At 46.3% G+C, this 25,045-nt stretch overlaps 2 protein-coding genes across 3 annotated transcripts in view; both read right to left on the bottom strand.

Annotated features, from left to right (window-relative positions):
- Positions 1 to 1,112, bottom strand: part of pisd (phosphatidylserine decarboxylase) — a 31,803-nt gene extending 30,691 nt beyond the window's left edge. The window contains exon 1 of the mRNA XM_080768030.1: positions 1,085 to 1,112. The gene's annotated coding sequence lies outside the window, so the exon portion shown is untranslated. The remainder of the gene's footprint in view (positions 1 to 1,084) is intronic.
- Positions 1,113 to 9,864: 8,752 nt separating this feature from the next.
- LOC308318374 (uncharacterized protein) lies at positions 9,865 to 24,795 on the bottom strand. 2 transcript variants are annotated; one of them, XR_013964353.1, is made up of 13 exons: positions 24,678 to 24,795; positions 22,972 to 23,621; positions 22,242 to 22,640; positions 20,504 to 21,371; positions 18,761 to 18,845; positions 16,117 to 16,469; positions 15,569 to 15,607; positions 13,957 to 14,200; positions 13,625 to 13,740; positions 13,379 to 13,450; positions 12,318 to 12,454; positions 10,874 to 11,293; positions 9,865 to 10,681 (listed from the first exon to the last, which is right to left on the bottom strand). XR_013964353.1 is itself a non-coding variant. In XM_080767902.1 (12 exons), the coding sequence occupies exons 2-12, from the start codon at positions 23,612 to 23,614 to the stop codon at positions 11,157 to 11,159; spliced, it is 3,093 nt and encodes a 1,030-aa protein (XP_080624028.1). In that variant the 5' UTR covers positions 23,615 to 23,621; positions 24,678 to 24,795; the 3' UTR covers positions 10,859 to 11,156. The 2 variants fall into 2 exon arrangements, 1 of the variants encoding a protein (XP_080624028.1); XM_080767902.1 differs by lacking the exon at positions 9,865 to 10,681 and having other exon boundaries at positions 10,859 to 11,293.
- Positions 24,796 to 25,045: the final 250 nt, after the last annotated feature.

The following is a 25,045-nucleotide window of genomic DNA, read 5'->3' as shown; positions in this document are numbered from 1 at the left end:
GTAGTAGCCTATAGGAGTTACCAGCTAGCGCCCCTCGAAAACAACTAGAGGCAAAAACAAAAGCTAGTGGCTAGTGCCCAGCCGCCCCTCAAAAACAATGTTTTAATAATCTGTTTTTTCTGCAATATTTTCACCTCCTATGCTGAAAATAGGAGGTTTTTAAAAATATCTATTGAATCGTGTCGAAAATTATATCGAATCGTGACCTTGACATCGAAAGTTTAATTGAATCGTGGATTAGGCGAATCGTGACAGCCCTGGTAGGTACAGTCCACTGTGGTCCATCGCGTTAACTAAGGACATTAACGCTAATGGACTAGGGCTAGGGTTATGACAGATAGCCTATGTGTAAATGGCAGTGTGTGTGTGTGTGTGTGTGGGGGGGGGGGGGGGTTATTATTTGAAGATAGCCGATCTACAAGTTCACAAGGCACTGAAGGCAGCATCACGTTGCGACTGTTGTGAGCTTGTAGATCAGCTGTTCTCGAGTGGTGCTAATCGGAAATAGCGTTTGTTGTGCAGCCACATTCGAGTCACACACGCCAGGGAGGAGAGCTTGTACAGTACAGTACAGTACAGTACAGTACAGTACAGTACAGTACAGTACAGTACAGTACAGTACAGTACAGTACAGTACAGTACCACTCAGTTCAGACCGGTCTCTCTCTCTCCCTCTTATTGGGGTCTTTATAGTTTCTGGCACAAAATATTTTCAAAAAAGGTGGTCCTGATCGGCCAAATACACATTATTTGGGGGTCGTGGCACTGGCATGAAAAGTAAAATGCATGAGAATCACTAGCCATGGTTCACACGACGCTATACTGATTATGAATCTGAATCATATTCCAGGGCTAGAGAGTCAACTGCATTCACATTGACAGGTCCATGGTGGCAAATCAATTATGCAATTCTCTGTCTTCTCTGCCTGTCTACTGCGACCCCAGACGTCCTCGAGAACTTTCAAAATGAACCACATTTACATATATCGGCTCCCAAAGTGGCCATCTTTTCGAGTCGAGTGGATTGTGATTCGTAAATGTCACAAATAATGATTAAAATGAACACAAAACAGCTCCTACGTACCTCCACACCTTCCCGAAGGACGCCGCCATCTTTGAAGCCAATGTGTACTTCCGGGGATGCGACAACACGCACGTGGGACGCAGCCAATCAGCCGCAGCGAGACGTGACGAAAAAAGGAGCGCTCGTTGTCGTTGCGTTGTCGTCATGGTTGAGTACAGTGGTGGAAAAAGTCCCAAACCTTTTCACGTCAAGGACCCCCGGCCCCAGTCTACGCCCCATTTGAAAAGATATGCCAGGGACCCCCATAAGAGAATAGTTTTACGGCTCTAGCAGTGAAGTTATATTGTAAAATCAAAGTTAATTTAACTCTGAGACTGAGAGTGTAGCTACAAATGTAACCACAAAGTTATACAGACCCATAAGGGTCCATTTGGTTCCTATAGGGGAGTCGGGGACCCCCTGGAATTCCCTCAAGGAACCCTAGGGGTCCTCGGACCCCACTTTGGGAACAACTGACTTAAAGTAGGCCTACCAAAAGTAGGAGGTCTGGTCAAACAACAAGATCTGCTATTTTGGCACAAATGTATAGGGCTGAACTAAATTGTTTTGTAATAACCAGTAAGACGCGCAAACGCGGGAAGCGAACGCAGCTCGTACATATTTGGGTTTTTTTAAGATTTATTTTTAAGTTATTATTTTTTTAAGTTGTTATTTTTAAGTTAAGTTTTTAACTTAGCCATAACCATATAAGGAGTCCCCATATGGGCACAAAGGGGGGGGACACGGACGGACAGACAGACACACACACACACACACACACACACACACACACACACACACACACAGACAGACAGACAGACATGATCTGCAAGGTCTCATAGTAAGTGCTCATTGCATTCGCAATAAACCAAATCTACAAAGTAACCAATAAACTAAAGGTTTCTAATAAATGTACTGTAGTAAAAGTAAAGTACAATATTTGCCTACGGAATGTTGTGGACTAGAAGTAGGATAAAGTAAAAAGAATACCTAAAAATTGTACCATTTATATAAATTATACATTAATTATAATTTAATTTAATTAACAATACAGTGTGTGTGTGTGTGTGATGCCGATGCCCTCAGGTGATGTATTTTTTTAGGATCAACTTGGATGGACATCATTAACGACACACAGCCACCCCCCTGACAAGAAAGGCCGGGATGATTGGTTATTCGGTTTATTTTTCAAACACAGTTCTTATATGAAGCGACCTAAAAATGGGGATTTTAATGCAAATTTAAAAAATACATGAACCCGTGTAGGCTACTGGCGCCCTCTAATGAAAATGACATCAGACTTCGGTGCTCTATGGAAAGCCTGCAGTTTCTATTAGCTTGGAAAAATGTGTCATTTTATCATGATTATTAGTGAGGACCAATTATATTAAGATATTGAAAAGTGGTGAAGTGGGATACAAAGTAGTGATTGTTTAAATTCAATAATATACCCAACTTGGGTAATAATGGAGAACAGATACATCACATCTATTGCGTAAAGTTTGGGAACCACTGTTCTAGATCACAGACAGAACCACGCATTCAGTTGACTTAGTTTCAACACAATTTTTTATTCATCCAAAAATATAAATATTACAGTTCAAATGACTAGAATTCACAAACATGACATCATGTGACACAAAGGAGTCAATGTGAGGTAAAGTATTTAAAAAACAGATCTAAGTTCCATTCTAAAACCTGCAAAAAACATGTATAATATGTCTCACCAAACTAAAACAAAACTAAATCAAAATTGCATATAATTATGATAAAGTTTACATTTGTCACATTTTGCTCAGAAAAAATAATAATATATATATTCCTCTACAACAGTGGTTCCCAAAGTGGGGTCCGGAGAAAAGGGAGTTCCCCAGCTAAATGAGGGAAAGGGAGTTCCAGGGGGTCCCCAGCTAAATGATAGTTTGAAACAAAATGGACCCTTATTGTAGAAAACCAGTGGTGGTGGTAAGCAGATTGCCCTTGTCAATTTGGTGGGCGGAGCTACTAATTCAGCACAGAAAGTAGGCGCCACATATACATTATAATAAGTAATAAAAATAATAGGTAATACACTTACTTATATATATATATATATATATATATATATATATTACTTTTAGTTATAATACACAAGTAGGCACCACAAACATTTGCCTGTTGTCTCACTGAAGAGGTGCTGGGGGGGATGGATTATAAGTAAGTTTATAGTTAGAATGTGCTTGTATTTAGGCTTTGACTTGTTTATGCCTAAATTAGTTTGTGCCTTGTTGTTCAGATTATGCCCTGTCTGAGGTAGAACTAGAACGAAGCGACTTCTGATGGCTGCGAATTGGAATGTAAGCATCTGCCGATTCATCGCTGGTTTCCAACAACCCTGACCCACGGCACCAGGCTGACCACAGATGCAGTTCAGAGTCTGTGTCTCACGGTTACCTCACCCAACAACATCCACTTGCACTTAAGGGCGGCTGTGGCTCAGGAGGTAGAGCAGGTCGTCCAATGATCCCTGGGTGGGCGGTTTGAATCCCGGAAGGATGTGGAAGCTTATCAGGTACTGTCAATGGGCTGGCGTAAGCGAAGGGAGGCCTCCACATCCATGAACCGAGAGTTCAAGATCCCACGCTGTGTTCACCATGACAGTGGAGTCCAAGGAGTCCATACATGAGGTGGTGAACATCTCAGCTGAACTTGGTGGATCTGGAGATTTGGAGATGGCAGAGACACACAGTGACGGTTCAAGACTGAAGGAGGCCAGCAACATCAATCGCTCCCTTATGAGCCTCGGTCAGGTGATCATGGCACTTGTTGACATTTCCAATGGGAAGAACAGACATAGGGAATCCAAACTCACCTTCTTACTAAGGGACTCTCTTGGAGGCAATGCAAAGACATATATCATAGCCAACGTACATCCTGGCTCAAAGTGTTTCAGAGAAACACCATCTACTCTGCAGTTTGCCCAGAGAGCAAAGCTGAATCAAGAATAAGGCCATGATCAATGACACACTGTTTGAGGCAATTGCAGGCTGAGGTGAAAAAGCTGAAAGAACATTTCTTGATGTACCTTGCTTTTCCTTCTGCCTTGTTTCTTCTGTATACTACAGTATTTTTAATCAGTCTTATCCTTACTTGTATGTTGTAACCTTAACTGCTGTGCCGCCTATGGGCAACTGATTTTCCACCGTGGGATAATAAAAGTATCTACCGGTATCTATCTAGATCTCTCTCTATATATATGCATATATAACAACAGATGTGGCACCAAGAGGACCTAGAAGCCCAATGGGTGCATCCAATCTAGACCACCCTGAAATGGCGACGTGGCGAGGAGAAGACTGTGCTGCTGCAGAAGGTGACTCAGCTGGAGGAGGCCTTGAGACAGAAGGAGAAGTTCATCCACTCCAGCCGCATGATCATCAAGTTCGGCGATGGCCACATCTCTCGCTTGGAGAGAATGAAGATTATGCCCTGTCTGAGGTAGAACTAGAACGAAGCGACTTCTGATGGCTGCGAATTGGAATGTAAGCATCTGCCGATTCATCGCTGGTTTCCAACAACCCTGACCCACGGCACCAGGCTGACCACAGATGCAGTTCAGAGTCTGTGTCTCACGGTTACCTCACCCAACAACATCCACTTGCACTTAAGGGCGGCTGTGGCTCAGGAGGTAGAGCAGGTCGTCCAATGATCCCTGGGTGGGCGGTTCGAATCCCGGCTCTCAAATGTTCATTCATTGAGATCTACAATGAGCAGATCTATGATCTCCTGGACAGCACCTCAGCCATGCTTTTCCTTAGGGAGGCCATCAAGAAGGGTGAGTTTGTTGACGGTGCTGTGGAAAGGTTTGTCACATGGTGACAAACCTGTGGAAGCTTATCAGGTACTGTCAATGGGCTGGCGTAAGCGAAGGGAGGCCTCCACATCCATGAACCGAGAGTTCAAGATCCCACGCTGTGTTCACCATGACAGTGGAGTCCAAGGAGTCCATACATGAGGTGGTGAACATCTCAGCTGAACTTGGTGGATCTGGAGATTTGGAGATGGCAGAGACACACAGTGACGGTTCAAGACTGAAGGAGGCCAGCAACATCAATCGCTCCCTTATGAGCCTCGGTCAGGTGATCATGGCACTTGTTGACATTTCCAATGGGAAGAACAGACATAGGGAATCCAAACTCACCTTCTTACTAAGGGACTCTCTTGGAGGCAATGCAAAGACATATATCATAGCCAACGTACATCCTGGCTCAAAGTGTTTCAGAGAAACACCATCTACTCTGCAGTTTGCCCAGAGAGCAAAGCTGAATCAAGAATAAGGCCATGATCAATGACACACTGTTTGAGGCAATTGCAGGCTGAGGTGAAAAAGCTGAAAGAACATTTCTTGATGTACCTTGCTTTTCCTTCTGCCTTGTTTCTTCTGTATACTACAGTATTTTTAATCAGTCTTATCCTTACTTGTATGTTGTAACCTTAACTGCTGTGCCGCCTATGGGCAACTGATTTTCCACCGTGGGATAATAAAAGTATCTACCGGTATCTATCTAGATCTCTCTCTATATATATGCATATATAACAACAGATGTGGCACCAAGAGGACCTAGAAGCCCAATGGGTGCATCTAATCTAGACCACCCTGAAATGGCGACGTGGCGAGGAGAAGACTGTGCTGCTGCAGAAGGTGGCTCAGCTGGAGGAGGCCTTGAGACAGAAGGAGAAGTTCATCCACTCCAGCCGCATGATCATCAAGTTCGGCGATGGCCACATCTCTCGCTTGGAGAGAATGAAGATTATGCCCTGTCTGAGGTAGAACTAGAACGAAGCGACTTCTGATGGCTGCGAATTGGAATGTAAGCATCTGCCGATTCATCGCTGGTTTCCAACAACCCTGACCCACGGCACCAGGCTGACCACAGATGCAGTTCAGAGTCTGTGTCTCACGGTTACCTCACCCAACAACATCCACTTGCACTTAAGGGCGGCTGTGGCTCAGGAGGTAGAGCAGGTCGTCCAATGATCCCTGGGTGGGCGGTTCGAATCCCGGCTCTCAAATGTTCATTCATTGAGATCTACAATGAGCAGATCTATGATCTCCTGGACAGCACCTCAGCCATGCTTTTCCTTAGGGAGGCCATCAAGAAGGGTGAGTTTGTTGACGGTGCTGTGGAAAGGTTTGTCACATGGTGACAAACCTGTGGAAGCTTATCAGGTACTGTCAATGGGCTGGCGTAAGCGAAGGGAGGCCTCCACATCCATGAACCGAGAGTTCAAGATCCCACGCTGTGTTCACCATGACAGTGGAGTCCAAGGAGTCCATACATGAGGTGGTGAACATCTCAGCTGAACTTGGTGGATCTGGAGATTTGGAGATGGCAGAGACACACAGTGACGGTTCAAGACTGAAGGAGGCCAGCAACATCAATCGCTCCCTTATGAGCCTCGGTCAGGTGATCATGGCACTTGTTGACATTTCCAATGGGAAGAACAGACATAGGGAATCCAAACTCACCTTCTTACTAAGGGACTCTCTTGGAGGCAATGCAAAGACATATATCATAGCCAACGTACATCCTGGCTCATAGTGTTTCAGAGAAACACCATCTACTCTGCAGTTTGCCCAGAGAGCAAAGCTGAATCAAGAATAAGGCCATGATCAATGACACACTGTTTGAGGCAATTGCAGGCTGAGGTGAAAAAGCTGAAAGAACATTTCTTGATGTACCTTGCTTTTCCTTCTGCCTTGTTTCTTCTGTATACTACAGTATTTTTAATCAGTCTTATCCTTACTTGTATGTTGTAACCTTAACTGCTGTGCCGCCTATGGGCAACTGATTTTCCACCGTGGGATAATAAAAGTATCTACCGGTATCTATCTAGATCTCTCTCTATATATATGCATATATAACAACAGATGTGGCACCAAGAGGACCTAGAAGCCCAATGGGTGCATCTAATCTAGACCACCCTGAAATGGCGACGTGGCGAGGAGAAGACTGTGCTGCTGCAGAAGGTGGCTCAGCTGGAGGAGGCCTTGAGACAGAAGGAGAAGTTCATCCACTCCAGCCGCATGATCATCAAGTTCGGCGATGGCCACATCTCTCGCTTGGAGAGAATGAAGGGAGGGTGCGTTGTGGGCGTGTTCCCTCCTCCGCGTCATCAGTGCCCATACCCGAGGTGAGGTTGGCAAAAGGGCCTTTCTGTGTGGAGTTCGCATGTTCTCCCTGTGTCCCCTAGGGTAGGTACCCTCACAAAAAAACATGCAGTAATCCTGGTCTCTAAACTGCCTCCCCCTGGCCAGCCAGGGTGCCTGATGGAGGGGAAAGGAACTGGTCGGAATAACGTGTTCGTTCCACGCGCTACGTCCGACTGGGGAAACTCCCTCGTCAGGTGAAAAGAAGCAGCTTGGACTCATCATGCACAGAAGGAAGCATAAGGTCAGTCCGCTGCCCCCTCAGGTTGGCAGAGGAAGTGTAGCGCTCCCACTCCAACTTGACACAGTCCAGTTGGAGTGGGAGCAATTTCTGGAGGCTGACGTGGCCAGACAGCAGCTAGAAAACAGACAGCAGGAGCTTGCTGCTCACCAGCAGGCACGTATTAGAGCTGAGAAATGCCTTACAGGCTGAAAGGGAGAATACCAGAAACCTAATAGTCCACTAGCCAGAATATTAACCCGGACATGTTGACTCAACATGGCCGGGTTCACAATGGGGCTCTATGGGCTGGCAAGTACCTCCCAGTCATCCAAAGAACTGATTGAGACTATGGAGGCAGAACATGCAGCTAAGAAAACAGACCATGTGGAGGTGTACGCTACAGACCATGTGGAGGTGTACACTACAGACCATGTGGAGAGAGACTCACCAAGGTCTTGGTGAGACTCACCAAGCCTCTCAAGACCAAACTGCCCAGAAGGAGTCCATGATCCAAGAATCTACAGCAAAAGCTCGAGCAACAAGAGGAAGCCATCGGGAAAGCAGTACTACACCCACCAGCCTCCAGGAATCGTTAAAATCATCATCCACCATTTCATCATTGTCATGCCTCAAAACCATTACATCTGAAGACTGAATAAATAGATAGAAGTGTACAGTATATACATTATAGCCAGCAGCCTCACTTTACCCGTCAGAATATCTTTCACTTATGGGTCTGTAACTCTGAGTGTACAAATGGAACCAAATGGACCCCAATGGGTTCATTTGGTTCAATTTGTACACTCTTGAGTTAAATTAACATTGATTTTTACAATATAAATTGGGGGTCCCAGAGATAGAAATGCCATTAAATGGGGGTCCGTAGACTAATGCATGTCAACCTGGGTGGGTCCTTGAAATGAAACAGGTTGAGAATCACTGCTAGAGCTGTAAAAACCTTCTCTTATGGGGGTCCCTGGCATATATATAATAGGGGTCCGTGGGCTATAATGTCCTTGACATGAAGTTTGAGAACCACTGTTCTACAAGAGTATAGGATAGGAAACCAGCAGTAGGGCCTACGAGGGGTCCTGGTAGGATAAGAGGCTCTTGGTTGCGAGTCACGTGAAGAAAAGCTACACTTGGTGTGTCTAGTTTGGGAGAGTATACTATCTTTAATTAGGTCCAAAGGAGGGTGGGCGGCAACACACACACGCACACACGCACACACACACACACGCACACAAACAGTTATTTAGTTCTCTGTGAGAAGAGAAAGCATCCACACATTTATTTACATCTGATTGTTGGTCTGCCTCAGACCAAGCAACCTTGGGCTGCGTCGCTATCTGGCCAAATCACTAGTCCAAATAGCTGATGCTTCTGTCGATTGGCCACCAATATAATGTGTAAGTGTGCCATTCCTGGCAGTATAGGCAAAATACTTTTTTATGTACATTAGAATTCACTTCGGTTTGTGCTAAAAAGGATGAGAGGCAAGTTTCTCCATCAAGGAGCGCAGAAGCATTGGGTACTAAAAAGACAAATTTGACATTTCGACTTCTGTCTTGGCCAGGTAGAGTTGCAACCCGAGGATCTACCAAAGTTTCACATACTGACGGATTCTGGTCCCAATCCCAAGCATTCCTTGTAAAGGTGCGCGTCAAATCACAGTTGTCCTGCCCTGAAAAAGTTATCTGTGGCTCAGAGTCGGGTCCGACGTCACAGCCATCAATGGGCGAGCTCGTTTACGCGGCCTTCTCAATCAGAACAAAAAAGGCAAAATGGCAGAGGACCAATCAAGTGAATTTGGCATTAGCTTAGACTAAAGATACAGAGGATTTGTCATGTAGATTGCCTAGATTGTTTGCAATGTCAGCTGGTCCATCCTTGCTATCTTTATTGTAGGCGTTAGCTAGCCAGCTGGGCTACATTTCAGCACAGAGGCTGAATCTGAATGTAGGACTAACCTAGCCTCGCATAGCCAGCGTTCATGTGCCTTTGCAATGCATATTGCCCCAGGCAGATTAAGTCTGGCCCCTCTCAATTGTGGGAGGATCAGGCTATAACCAACCAGGGCCCAGTATTCAAATATGGGGTGAGACACTGCAGGAAAAAACTCGAAACACTGAGAGGGACGAGACTAATATCCACGCAGTGATACAAGTCTCGCTACTTGAGGCTAGGACTATCCAGCTAGGTGGACAATACCTGTGTCCCGACACCATACTTTATACTAAGCGTGTTTTGAGTAGGCAAAGGAAACGTTTAAAATTCCACGTTGGCAATTGGCTAATAAGTCCAATTCTAGGATAAGTATACAGTAAATTCACTTTTAGCTAAGCCCCGCCCTCTCCCCCTTAGACACTCCCACTTTCCAGCCAGGCTCATTCGTTCCAATGTAAATATCATGGATATTACACATTAAATACTGGTTCATCTTTGGAAACAGACCTTCAAAATCTCTTCCAAATCCGTCAACAAGGTCTGCCATATGCACTGGAAAAATATGTGCGTGGCATTTCTTTTTTTTTCCTAACTATCTAACTATTAAAAGAGGACAAGAAGCGAAGACAGTACAGTGGACTCCATGTTGCTCCCTAGAAGGAAAGAAACATGCGCAAGGGGCTATATGCAGCCAACACTTCGCGTTCAGCTTCCTTGGTCTCAATTGCGCATGTTTCTTTCCTTCCAGGGAGCAACAGTTCACCGTACGGTCTTCGCTTCCTAACCTTATTTAATTAACCTTGTGCTGAACAGGCAACACAACCAGTAGGAGGAGTTAGTGTTTGGGGGGAACAGTGGGGAGATCTCCTACTTTCTTATTATCGCTCATTTCTATTCTGGTTCTGTCCATTTCTCCTTCCATACTTTCAAGGAATCTAACCATCTAAAAACGTGAATATTGCATTTCCACTAATAGGATCTGGTCCTTGTGCTCCTTACTAAGTGGTTGATTGTATAATGTGACTATAGGCTCTGGTCCTGTCTTGTGCAAAAAAAGAAAGAGGGACACAGCTCAATAAGAATGATCGCGGACAGGGTTTCCGGTTCGAGCCCCCTTAAAGATAAAAGCCCCTCAAGTAATTTCCAAGAAACTATCATCATCATCATCATTTGATGGTATGTGGGCAACAACCTCCGCTGGACTGGGATCTAGTTTCACTTTCGCCGGTCCAGTGCTCCCCTGGTCCACCAGTCAGACCTCCAGGCCCTGGTCCAGTGGTCCCCTGGTCCACCAGTCAGACCTCCAGGCCCTGGTCCAGTGGTCCCCCTGGTCCACCAGTCAGACCTCCAGGCCCTGGTCCAGTGGTCCCCCTGATCCAGTGGTCCCCCTGGTGCACCAGTCAGACCTCCAAGCCCTGGTCCAGTGGTCCCCCTGGTCCACCAGTCAGACCTCCAGGCCCTGGTCCAGTGGTCCTGTGGTCCCCCTGGTGCACCAGTCAGACCTCCAGGCCCTCGTCCAGTGGTCCCCCTGATCCAGTCGTCCCCCTGGTGCACCAGTCAGACCTCCAAGCCCTGGTCCAGTGGTCCCCCTGGTCCACCAGTCAGACCCCCAGGCCCTGGTCCAGTGGTCCCCCTGGTCCACCAGTCAGACCCCCAGGCCCTGGTCCAGTGTTCCCCCTGGTCCACCAGTCAGACCTCCAGGCCCTGGTCCAGTGGTCCCCCTGGTGCACCAGTCAGACCTCCAGGCCCTGCGTATGGAGGAAATCTTCCAGTTCGCTGAGTCGTTCGATCAGCATCACGTCGAGGTCCACCTCATCACCTCGGCACCTGCGGGCCCCTCGGTTCCGAGGGCCCAACACTCGAGTGATACCTGGAGAGAGAAAAGTCACGCAAAAAGAAAAAAAATATACACAATTATTCACCCCAACCATTCATTGTCAGTGACTTAGTAGCCTGAAAGAGACCTATGCTTTCTATGGCAGCGGTTCCCAAAGTGGGGTCTGGGGACCCCTAGGGGTCCGAGAGAGTTGCAGGGGGTCCCCAGCTAAATTATTATTAGGAACCAAATAGACCCTTATCGGTATGTAACTCTGAGTGTACAAATGGAAGCAAATGGACCCGTTAACCCCCTAATGTCTAATGACGTTATTTTGTGACGTGCTATCAACAAATCCCTCGAGGCCAGTGACGTGGCGTGACGTGGTAGACGTACTGCCCTGTCAGTACGTCTTTTTATAACAAAAAAAATTGTTATAAACTATCGACTTATAAGCATTTTAATACACCTTGGTTTCAGTGAACAGTGAAACCAAGGTGTACTAAAATGCTTATAAGTCAACGATGGAATATGCTAGAGTCATAATTATTTTTTCATTGTGAAGTACAGACATGCAGCTTGAAAATGAGACATTTCATGACATTGTGGTCATATCTCACATTTTTCGATTGTCATTCAAAAAAGTCGGGTAAAGCTGGCCTAAGGCACAATAAGATGTAATTTAAGGTTGGCCATAAGAGGGTTTAAGAGTTGATATCATTGATAACATTCTTTGTTGTTAACATTGATTTTACAATATAAATTGGAGTCCCAGAGACAGAAATGTCATTAAATGGGGGTCCGTAGCCTACTGCATGTCAAACTGGGGGTCCTGGAAATGTAGCTGGTTGAGAATTACTGCTAGAGCCGCAAAAACCTTCTCTTATGTGGGGTCCCTGTCGCATCTTTTCAAATGGGGATCCGCAGGTTAATAAGTGTCAATTTGGGGGTCCTTGACATGAAAAGGATTGGGAACCACTGTTCTATGGCATAGGCATGAGTTTTATTTTCTATGTCACTAGCCTCGGTCTCCAAGGCTAGTGACACAGTAAGTGGTGAACAACAAATCCCAGCATGCCTTGGGTGGCGCGGGCTTTCCTCTTCCTGGGCAGAGTGAAGTCCGGGAAATCTAGAACACGCTTCCTCTTCTGATGCCCGATGCAGATTAAAGAACCGTTTCTCTCTCTTGGCTCCTCAAAGATGGTCTCCAGACTCCTGAGAAAAAGGAGACAATGGGCCTCATTCACAAAGTGTGCATACTGTATGCTCAGTTTTACTAAAGCGCATACACTAAATATTTATATGCCCAACACATCAAAAGTAAAACATTAAAAAAATATATAATAATAATAGTAATGTCTGTTAAAGAATCTATTGATTGTTGTTGAAGTGAGGATGCATGATTGAAGTATAAAGCGAATTCAGTCGGATTTTTAGTTGACGCATTCAGAATTAACATCATTATGTCCCTCGAGGGTGTTTAAAAAACAAGGCATGTTAATAATAATCTATTGGGTAGTGGCGTTCCACTGTGTCCTCTCTCTAGGTTGTCCTCAGACGAGCCCTCCATCGTCGCTTCCAGTCATCCCGGTTCTCCATACATCGGGCCAGCTCGTTGGTGCTTTGCGCTCCTGCATCTCTCTTGAGTATACATCCACATGTTAGTATGGGACGTCCTAGTGACCGGTGCCCATGTGTTGGTTCCCACAGCACCACTTTGCTGGCTGGGAGCTCTTGGTGCCTCTGGCGTCTGGCAGTGTCCTGCGAGTCTCATTCTCCTGGCTGCTATTGTATCGCTCACCCTGAATATTCCGGCATACAGATTCTCGTTGGTAACATGTGTATCTTGTCCTGCTTTCCTGCATCATCAGTTGCTCAGCCAAGGTGAGCAACTGTTTATTAGAAATGGCTTAAATATCCTGCCATTCTTTATTAGCCTATTGATATACATTTGGTATTCTATTACATAAAACGTTAAATTAATTCCTACATTCAACTGATCCATTGCCTGAGGCACTGCACTCACCAAATAAACCAGATCTATAAGCCATCAAAGTGTTGCGATGTGAAACGTTGCGAGCTAGCAGATCTGTTCTTTTTGACCGAAGGAAACCGTTGGAAGTATCGCTGTTTGCTGACCTGTTGGACGCTGGGGATTTGTAGTTCTTGTTGGTGTAAATCTCTTCCAGACTGAATACTTTTTTCTTCAATCTGGAGAAAGAAAAACAAATTAATATTATGCTGTTGTGGCAAATGTATATTATATTCTACTGTTGTCTCAAGCTTTATATTCTATTGTCTAATAATATTTATTATTATTCTACCATTGTCTAAAGTATATTAAAAACCCAATAAAGAAAATCAAATTGCGTGTTGGTGTCAAACCTTTTGGGTTTGGGAAGGCCCATGGGTGTCAAGTTGTTGTCAGGTTTCGGAACCTCCTTCCTTATCCTGATCTGCGATACGCACTTCGAGCTGTCAATCAAACCAGGCTGCTTGTGCTGAGAGAGAGAGAGAGAGAGAGAGAGAGAGAGAGAGAGAGAGAGAGAGAGAGCATTTAGACCTGCGGTCGATTCTACAAATGTCTTCTTCATGACAGTTTTCTGAAAAGCCTATGTTTCTATATCAGTGGTGCTCAACCTTTTTCATGTCAAGGACCCCCAGAATTATCTGAATTTGGCCGCGGACCCCCATCTGAAAATATGTTGTACACGTACCTCTCTTCCAGAGCCGCCGCGCATGCTGGCGCTGCCACGCCCATGGAGTCCAGGGTACTTGGTGTTGGCCAGCGCAAAAACGGGCCGCGTCTCCAGCCTCTCCAGCTGGACCAGGGCCTTGGTGCTGTAATGGGACGGAGACATGCTGCCGCTCCCCGCCGGACTGCTGCGACTCATGGCCCGTTCATGAGTCACACTACGGGTTCTGTGTCTTCGCCGGGACGTCAGGGACTGAGCAGCAGAGCTGAGAGACACAGGGAGAAGAGTGGTCGTTGGTATCTTTTCATATGCATGTGCAACAAACACACCTCCTGGCTAATAGTGACACTGCAGGGCAGGCAGTCTAATTCTTGTAGGACCTAAAGATCTGAAATATTCACTAACACTCACTGTTAACACATTCCCTCCCGTTACACTAACTAACGGCGGGATCGTGAGGCCCCAGTGCCAGTCACATGCGTGAAATACCACAGTAGAAGAAGAGGACGAGACGCGAAGACCATATGGGCGACGCCATGTTGCTCCATGGAAGGAAAGAAACATGCGCAGTTGAGACCAGGAAGTTGTACATTTTGGGCATGTACAACTTCCTCAAATGTGAGGTCCGGGCTAGGCTAGGCTAAACTTCCACTCACTCGAGCCATTGAGTTATAATTGTGCTTCCTGCAGTCTTCCGGGTGCTTCAAAACTTGGGGGCAGGGCTAGCGCTCCGGTTCCGTCTCTATCCTTTTATTACTCTATGTTTGAGAAGGAAAGGAAATGGTCATGTGACTGGGCTGCGCCTTGACACTTTCATGGATACTTTCATGGGAGACAAAACTCACAGCGGAAGTTCAATGAAAACATGGCAGTGAATAGAGCCGGCTGGACCAGCTCATAAACACTATTTATGAATGACTGAGACCTTTTATAAAGTAATTGCTTCTGGAAAATAACAGAATACATGTAACACATTGTCTGCCGTGTTACCTTTTGATGTGTACACTGTGTAATTTTATAGAGGTATGGCATTGGTATCTAAAGAACACAAAGCACCTTTCTGAACGTACCAAGTATCACTTCCCACCCTTTCCTGTCTGTCAGTCAAATCTCGCGATACCTCCGAGCCAGAAACAATAACTGCTGCTGTTTAGATCCTCAAGTAAAATGATATACTGTGCACATCGAAAAGCAAGTGATGTCTTCTTTTATATTCCTGAACCAACTATATATGACAAAGGTCTCAGTTGTTCATAAATAGTGTTTGTTATGAGCTGGTCCAGCCGGCTCCATTCACTGCCATGTATTCATTGAGTTTTGACTCCCATGAAAGTGTCATGGCGCAGCCCAGTCACGTGACCATTCCCTTTCCTTCTCAAAGTTTCCTTGTGGGCAACCAGAAAGTGCAGTCACCAGCCCCCCTACGTTTGTAAATGTAGATGGCAAGATAAGAATTAAAAAATTAAAAAAATATTGCTGGATTAAATTAAATTAAAGAAAGACGAGGTCCCTCGTCTTCGCACAGGGGGGTAGTGGAGAGAAAAACGACGTCCCGCCGTTCTTGGCTTACTTTGTGTTTTAATCTATATATACTTCATAATCTAAATTAATTTGAAGACCAAACTAAGCTCACCTGGTTGTGGAGGGCTCTTGTCCAATCGGCCGGTTGTATCTAGAAAAGAATACAAACCAACAGTATTATCATGATTATTGTTATTATTACCATTTGTATTATTATGATAACTGCACCAACTCTGCATGTTTTTTAACCCATTCAGGATGAGAACCCCTTTGTGTTTTAAGCATTATGTTATACTTTAGCTATTGAAAAATAGCAGATCTACAAGCTCGCAAATGTGCCATTCATTCAAATCTTTGAATATATATTATTTTAGAGCGAACTTTTTTAACTCAAAATATTTGATTCTGGGGGGGGGGGGAGGCGGGGGGGGGGGGGGTGTCCTTTGGAACAACATATTTTGAAATTGGCGTTCCCTGCCAATTACATATAATTGACATATTAGAAATAGTTTGAGAACCACAGATACAGAGAAATAGTTTTTTTTCTGAAAACTGTCATGATTTAGAAGACAACGTTCAAGTTCAAACCCAAAATCTCTAGGGGTCAGTAAGAGACAACGCAGTAGTAGGCACTGATAATGATACACATAATGCACACACCTGTGGTCGTTGTCCAATCCAGGTGGAGCCGTGTAATCTTTGAGAGGGCGGAGGGGCTTCGGCCACGACGCACACCCCGCCACGACGCGACACCTCAGCGTCTCCACGGCAACGAAAGAGAGCCGCAAGAGCATGGGGTGGAGCCAGAGGCGGGACGCCCTGGACATGGAAGAGAGCGCCGGCATGGCCTTCAGGGACCGCAACTTGATGGAAGCCCCTCCTCGGCGCCCCGGCGAGAAGGAGGCTTTCCAACTACCGCTCAACAGGTCGGACAATTCCCATTGGCTGTTGACAGTTCTGGAGGTGTGGAATTGGTGGATGGAGGTCGCCAGCTGGTCCATGTTGCCAAGAGACTATAACAAGAGAGAGAGGAACCAACATTATAACACCTAATGTGGTTGTGCTGGGAAACTCCCACTAGAGGCACTAAAAGAGCGGTTCTATAACTTTTCCTCTGAACCTGTGCACTAGAGGGCTGCAACTAGGGCATTCACTTATAACTACGCATTATGTAAAAAAATATATTTTTTTTAAATAAATATTTGTACATGACGTGACGTGACGTGAGCGCCCCCTCCAGAGATACTTCCGGGTCCCAATTTGTGTCGCTTTTGTGTCCCCACAGAGTTATACTGCGTCGCTCCGTCAGACTAAAATCTGAGATGAAAACAAACACGAAAGTCTCATTTTACCGCTTTCCTCACAACAACAAAGCTGCTGCTCTCCCAAATCTGGCTGTGACAAGCCGTCTGCCCTAGCCTGGCTAATAAGCCAGACCGAATCAGCCGTTGGAAAAAAAAATTGCCTGCCGGCGGATTACGGTCTGGAGAGGCTCAATTGTACGCCCATTTTCTACACCAGAGAACTGGTGTGGCCAATCAGGACACGGTATGCAATATGGGCGGGCTTTGGTACAGTGACGTTCAATGCTTGAGACCTTTGACTGACAGTAGCTCTGACCAATTGCGTCGAAGAGAAAATGTTTGAACCCGCCCCCCGGGAAACAAGATCCATACACAGCATCTCCAGACTCAAATACCACACGACAGTGTGATTTGAGTCTGGCTTATTAGCCAGGCTACGTCTGCCCCACACTGAATAATAGCCATTTTATTTAATTGTGTCAACTAAATCCTCACCCCACACAGCTACTGCTGTTGTCCTAGGCTGCAACGTCCCCTTATCATTCACTAAACTCACCCCACACAGCTACTGCTGTAGTCCTGCAACGTCCCCTTATCATTCATTAAACTCACCCCACACAGCTACTGCTGTTGTCCTGCAACGTCCCCTTATCATTCACTAAACTCACCCCACACAGCTACTGCTGTAGTCCTGCAACGTCCCGTTATCATTCACTAAACTCACCCCACACAGCTACTGCTGTTGTCCTGCAACGTCCCCTTATCATTCACTAAACTCACCCCACACAGCTACTGCTGTTGTCTGCAACGTCCCGTTATCATTCACTAAACTCACCCCACACAGCTACTGCTGTAGTCCTGCAACGTCCCCTTATCATTCACTAAACTCACCCCACACAGCTACTGCTGTTGTCCTGCAACGTCCCCTTATCATTCACCAAACTCACCCCACACAGCAGTCAGTTTTTTTGTACTACTGAATCGTTTTTTTACTCTCAAGTCACGAACGGCTCTATTTTTTCAGTTAGAAGCATGGACAGAGTGGCGCTGGCTGATGACGTATCAGCAACAGCGTGGCTACATAACAGTTGACGGTATGAAATGCGAGTCGAGCAGCCTCTGTCCAGACTGAGTGGTGCAGTGACCTTTTTAGATCCGCAGAACGCAGGCTGGAACCCAGGCTAATGCCTCGACGAGCTGCGCACAGGGTGCAGTGTGAGAACGACTCAACGAGAGAGACTAACTCCACGTGTAATGTCCAGCACAGTAGGGGAAATTACGTTCTCCTCATTGATATCTTGCTAAAGTGTATATAAGCTCTGCATCTGGTTAATTGCGGGAGGATCTGTGAGATTTTGCGAGGCCTGCTGGTTTTATCTTGACCACCTGTTCCCGACCGCAGGCATTTAAATACCGCCCGCACCCGTAACATTTGCATTGGGTCACGCGGGGATTGCACTCCTGATGCAGGGCTCTGCATCGGGAGTAACAAAACAGTAGAAGACTGCGGTTGTACTGAGCAGCGTACAGTAACAAAACAGTAGAAGACTGCGGTTGTACTGAGCAGCTCACAGTAACAAAACAGTAGAAGACTGCGGTTGTACTGAGCAGCTCACAGTAACAAAACAGTAGAAGACTGCGGTTGTACTGAGCAGCTCACAGTAACAAAACAGTAGAAGACTGCGGTTGTACTGAGCAGCTCACAGTAACAAAACAGTAGAAGACTGCGGTTGTACTGAGCAGCTCAAAGTAACAAAACAGTAGAAGACTGCGGTTGTACTGAGCAGCTCACAGTAACAAAACAGTAGAAGACTGCAGTTGTACTGAGCAGCTCACAGTAACAAAGCAGTAGAAGACTGCAGTTGTACTGAGCAGCTCACAGTAACAAAAAGTAGAAGACTGCAGTTGTACTGAGCAGCTCACAGTAACAAAACCGTGAAGGTGTAGTGAGTAGTGGAAAACAAATAAATTGAAAAGAAAAGCTGTTTTTAAACTCTGACCTTGAGGCTGCTGAATCCCAGACAACTCCCTTTTAACAGACTCTTCCTGTAGGGCAGAGGGTAGACGAGACTATCGGAGGGAGACCTGAAAAGAGAGAGGAAACAAGAAGAGTAAAGGGCCTTGCAAACAGGGAGCGATAAAACGTGCCTACAGTTCATTTTCAATGAGACCTGCGTTTTTGCTCTGAGAAGTCGCTGTGTGACAACGCAAGCGTATTTACGTGAGCGCGGACTCGTGAATTTGTTGTGCGCGTGCTCGTTACGTGCACACGCCCGCAACTCACCAGACCTGGATTCCGTTTATCTTTTTTTTTTTACACTTGCGTTGTTGTGCCCCTCTTCAACAGACCTGGAGGAGACCTGTGTTGATCCAGGCAACAACGCCTGCGTTCCTCGCTTCACATTTGCAAAGCCCTTAATGCTGACTGACTGATATGTCTGGTCGGCGACATCTAAATATGATATAGTACTTTGTCAGTTCACACTGAAATGTGTCTTGCGATCCAGCAGCCAAGTATGCAGAACACATATACACACATTTGACATAACACAAAGAACAAGACCATTTACATACATAAAGACATGAAGACGAGAGCAATGTCCACCGCCTAGATTACCCCCTGGCTACTACAACTCCTGATTAAGCCACAAAGTCGACTGGTGGACAAAGGACCTCTTTAGTCTGACCTTATTGTATGCTGGTACACCATATCTCCTTCCTGAAGATAGCAACTTATATTCTCCATACAACACATACTTAGTATTATAGGTGATATTCCTTGCCAATGCTAACCTTAGGATGCTGTATACGTGGATGTATAAAGTTTCTGAAGTGGTTGTCCAAAACTCTTTGAAAGAAAATTCAGTTGTTGCAGCAGTTGTGACTTTAGGGCTGCAGACAAACATCCATACCAGGTGGTACTACAGTACTGAAGAACACTCATAACAACAGAAGTGAAGAACAAAAGAAGAATCCGTCTACTAGCACCGAGGGATTTTAGACGGCGAAGGAAGTAGATTCTTTGCTTTGTTTTCTTACATTCAGGTTTTCTTAAATTCAGTGATAATGGTCTGAAACTGGGTGAAGCAATGACTATGAGGCCTTCACAGGTAGCTTTGTTACTGCTGTAATCAGTAGGCAGAGATCTCTGATCATTTGGCCTATAGATGGACATAGAAAAGCAGACGACTCATTCGCCGCTGCAATTCATTGGAGCGACCCGTATGGAACTGAGGGCGGAAGGAAGTGCGCCCATAGAGTTATATGGTCATGACTGTCAGTGGCATCCAGTGATTCACGTTCCTTCCTTTAATTACGTTCCTTGGTACCAACACGGAAGCTTGCCCTGCGCTTGAGAGCATTCGCCCCAGAGCCTCAAGAGGCATGTACCTTTCTATGTCTATGACTTGGCACTAGTCTCTCTATTCAGGACGGGAACCCCTTTTGGTGTTTTAAGCATTATGTTACACTTTAGCTATTGAAAAATAGCAGATCTACAAGCTCATAGCGCATCTACGAGCTTGTAGATCTGCCATTTTTGAAAAGTCGTGAAAATGTGGTGCAAATCTTTGAATATATATTCTTTCAGAGCGAACGTTTTTAACTCAAATCTTTGCTTCTGAGGGGTGAGCAGTGAGCACCACAGATATAGAAACATAGGTATTTCAGAAAACTGTCAGGATTTAGAAGACATTTTGTCAGGCCTAAATGGGTTAAGCTAGTCTCGCTTTATTTTGCTGTACCTGCTGTGCGTCGGGCTCTTGCATCCCACCACCCGACTAGCAGTCTTCGCCAACTGCAGCAGCAGTGCAGCGTGGCCTTCTGGGTAATCCAACCCCACCGTCACCAGCAGGTTCTTGGAGGAACCGTTCTTCTCGCCGACCATCAGCTTGGAGCCTTCCGATTGGCCGAAAACACTTACCCTGCCCGAAGACGATTGGCTGCCGCATTCCGTACGCGTTGGTTCCTCCCCTTGGAGGTTGCGTAGGGTCAGACGTTGCGTAGCGGAGGCCCGGCCCTCGTCTCCTCCGCCTCCCCTCGGGAGCGACACCCCCATACATCGCACAAACCTCTGCCCTTCTCCCCCGATCGGACACTCTCCTCCTCCTCCTCCACTCCCTCTGCTTATTATTTCCCTTCTCGAGACGCCGTCTTGTGGTTCACTGGATGGCGGTACGTCGTCCCGTTGCCCACTACCTCCTCCCTCCTGGGTTTGAGGGAGCGAAGGAGCGAGGGGCAAAGCGCAGGAGACGGGAGGAGGAGGAGGAGTCACCACTCTCGGCTCCTCGACGCCAGAGGAGGCCGAGGAGCCGCAGGAGGACTCCGTGTCGCTCAGCACAGAACGGACCAGCGAGGCCAGGGCGTCCCCCATGCGTCCATCGTCCTCGTCGCTGTCCGTCACCGGGGAGAAGCCCCGCCCCTTCCGCTCCGGGGCGTACGACGCCGCCCCCAAGCGACCTTTGCCCTCTGCCGCGCCACGGGAGGGAGCGGAAGTACGCGGGGCCGCCAGGTGAGGAAACGGGCGTAGCTTGTCGGTGGCGGCAGAAGGAGCGAGGTCACTGTGTGAGGAGGGGGTGGAGCTTGGACTCACGGCCAAATCGTCCTGGTGGCCTGTTCACCAACAAAAACAAAAAGGGATATTTTAGGAATATAGAAGTTCTCAATCTGAACAGATGCGGTCTAATGTATACTGTAGTTTACTGTCTGAATGTATGTATCACGTTCATGCAAAATATATTTTAAAATATCTTTACTTTTTTTTTTTTTCGTTTCTGCTAAGCAGCAAGCTACTGTATAATTATGCTTAGATGGTTTCGACTTATATTAGTCACGGTATATCAAAAGAAGTTTGGAATAACATTAGCTGTTTCTGTTTAACTGCCTGTTTGTGGTGCTGTAGCGCTGTGATCAAGGCGTCACAAAGCTGTCAGGATCCTTGATCTAACTGATGATGACAACTGAAGCGTGATCGAAGAGCTGCTACTGGCGGTGTTGAGCTCTAAGGAACGACTGCTCTGTGTGGAGAATCTGGTGTTTCAAGTTTTTTTTTTTACGGTATACAGTATACGGCTGTCACAGGCAGCAACTCTGCTGTTCAAATACCTGCCAGTTGCTCCAGGAGTCTGCAAAAGTCTTGTAATACAAAAAAGAAGCTCTGGCTGTGCACCTAAAATGGCGGCTTGACACCTAACAAATTCATGTGCACTGTTGAGTTGCAGTAGTAATAGCCTAGGGCAGTGGTTCCCCAAGTGGGGACGTCTGAGGACCCCCAGGGGTCCTTGAGGGAGTTCCAGGGGGTCCCCAGCTAAATGATAGTTAGGAACCAAATGGACCCGTTAGGGTCCATTTGGTTAAATAATGTATCGCTCTCTCACGTGTTTGTGACACGTGTGTGTGTGTGTGTGTTTGTGTGTGAGAGAGAGAAGAATGTACGTACAGTAAATGTAATAAGTTGCATCGGGTCTTTTTAAATGGGCTCACCTCTCTCCGGTCCAGGAGGGGAACGTGTGCGCTTGGTTTTCACTCGGGTGCTGCTGCTGCTGCACAGACGCTCCACCTGGTCACACAGCTGGGCCAGGTCTTTGCCCTGGGCCACGCCCTGTTCGCACAAGCGCTCCACGCGGCGGTCCAGCGCCTCCAGACGATGGGACAGCGGAGCGAGCGCATCCGCCAGGAACTGCTTGATCTCGGTCTGTTGCGCTGCGAGGAACTGATGGAGGGAGGGGGAGGAGGGAGGCGAAGTAGGACGGAAGGGGGACAACAGAGGAGGAGGCTGGACAGGAGGTGCGGAGGGTGAGGGGAAAGGAGGGGATGAGGTGGTTAAAGGAGGAGAGAAGGAGGAGGAGGTGAAATTCCACGGAGGAGCTTCGGTTAATTTCCCTGGAAGGACATGGGATGAGAGGAGGAGGAAAGGGTAGGAGAAGAGAGAGTACCGTTAGCTAAATAACTAACACTTTAAACAGCCATTTGGCTGATTTTGCACGTGAATCTATTCCTAAATGTAAATCTAATATATTTTTTGTAAATCATACGTAGCCTACATGATTTTAAATCGAAAATACATATTTGTAAATCTAACCTGATTGTAATAGAACTTAAAATATGTTTGTGTGAATCTATTCTAATCTATTTACATAATGGCATATACGTGTAGCCATTAAACCTTTGATAATTTGGCTAAGTTACCCCCAAGTATGGAACTGTCACTTACCTCGACTGTCCAACATTGGCATCTTCTGGTTGGCTGAATGACCGGGTGACTGTCTTGCCGCTTGGCCACTCTGACCAGCAAGCAGCAACCTGCCCTCCACCGGGACCGAAAACGAATTGGTGTTTTGGATCAACGGAGTGCTTCCGAGCCGACCGTGTTCTTGTCGCTGGGTGGGCGTTTTGTGGGGAGCGAGGAGGAGGTGGTGATGGTGAACGTGGGGGGGCGATGGCAAATTATGGAACACTTCCCGACGTTTGGTCTGAGCATAAGCATCAAGGGAAGACGTCCCCGGCTGTTTCCGGTGGGAACCGCTGGGAACCGCCTCCGACGTGCAAGGATGATAGCGAGAGTTGGACTGTGGGAAGTCCTTAACCTTGGGCTTCTCACTGGACCAAGCAGCGGGCTGCGATGCGGCCGGGCGTCTCGGGGTCTCCACTAGATTTGGCCGAGCCGAGCCTTGAACCTGGAACTCTTTGCGGAGACAAAGCAGTGTCGTCCCGCAAGACACCTGCGAGGTAGGGTCGCTCCGGACGACAGTGGGTGGTGGCACTCGGTGCAACTGTGGGGGAGGTGCGGCAGGGTGAGGTAGGGGGTCCAGTCCCTTTGGGACTCCTCCGGACTCTGATGATGATGGAGACAGCATGGAGATACTGGAGGACAGACAGATTGGAGGAGGGGGGAAAACGGAATGAGAAGAAGTGTTGTTTTCCTCGACTAAAACCAAGACTACCTTTTTTGCCTGACGAAAACTAAATGAAAACTAAGCTATCATGACAAGGACAAGAGATCCAGTATAAGTCATTTTACACGTGGTTGCATGCTGAAAATAGCAGATATACAAGCTCACAACATGTCGCGCTGCGACCCGTTGATCGGCTATTTTCAGCAAGCAAAAAATCTGTCATTACGACACTCATCAAAATCACATTCGACTAAATCAACTGTAGGTCGACTAAAAATCTTATGGTATTTAGTCGACTAAAACGAGACTATTCCAGGTGACTAAAACTAAATGAAAACTATCCAAGAGACTATGACTGAAACTAAAATAGAAATTTGCAGCCAAAAACAAGACTGCCAGCCCAGTGTACACTGCATGGGAGCTCAGCTCACCACTATGTACCAGTTGCCACTGGGAGCTGTCCATACTGTACTGTACTGTACTGTACTGTACTGTACTGTACTGTACTGTACTGTACTGTACTGTACAGCTTGTTGTTGTTAGCAGCAGGAGCACACTAACATGAGACAAAGCTTTCCGTCCCAATCCCACCATGTTGTTGTTTTATCACGATATTCTATGCTTTAACAAAGCACATTGTACCACCACAAAAAGCACTTTGTACGCCAGGCTGATCCTGGATCAGAGTCAGACAAACACCTCGGGTCTTTAAATACAAGTATTAGTGGAGTGTGATAGTGGACATATATAAATAGGATTGATTGATTGATTGAAGTATTTAATGATAGAAGTATTTATTAACAGTTTGCAGAATTACAGTACATTTCAAGCACAACGTTTGCCTTTAGCAAACGCTAGTAGCAGTCAGTAAATCTGCACACGAACACACACGCACGCACACTGGCACACACACACACACACACACACACACACACACACACTATCCCGGCGCGCACGCAGACACACACAAACTAACACACGAATTAAAAGGAGCAACGAACAGTGGCGATGAAACAATACACACCTCTGTTATGGCGGCGAGATGATGATGATAGCTCCGATAATAAATCAAAGAAGCGTAATTTTCTGGGACATCTTCACCATTCTTCTGCTTGTTCTCCTCAGAGCGTCCTGTGCTTGTTTTCAAAATAAAACTCATTCATTTCTCATGAAGAGCTTCTGTCGTTTTATTCTCTTGATTTGTGCACGAAAAATGTCAAATTGAAAAGGAACTATTCCATTGAAAAGGGTAATTCCACGAAATAAAAAAACCAAAACAGCAACAGCAAAAAAACGAAATTATATTCTTAGTTTATGTTTATTATAATAAGCTTCGCATCCCTACACATACTATCAAAACAAACATGTTATTGTGAAATAACTTTACCTTGG

The sequence above is a fragment of the Protomyctophum bolini genome, assembly GCF_963924005.1.
Source record: "Protomyctophum bolini genome assembly, chromosome: 1".
Lineage (NCBI taxonomy): Eukaryota > Metazoa > Chordata > Actinopteri > Myctophiformes > Myctophidae > Protomyctophum > Protomyctophum bolini.
This window is presented reverse-complemented; position numbering and strand designations above follow the sequence as displayed.

Coding starts and splice junctions, on each gene's coding strand:
- LOC308318374 (XM_080767902.1), bottom strand. CDS start 23,614: ATGCTGTCTCCATCATCATCAGAGTCCGGAGGAGTCCCAAAGGGACTG. Junction 13,451..13,624: donor GGCCTTCCCAAACCCAAAAG/GTTTGACACCAA, acceptor TTCTTTCTCCAG/ATTGAAGAAAAAAGTATTCA. Junction 11,294..12,317: donor GAAAGCCCGCGCCACCCAAG/GCATGCTGGGAT, acceptor TTCTCTCTCCAG/GTATCACTCGAGTGTTGGGC.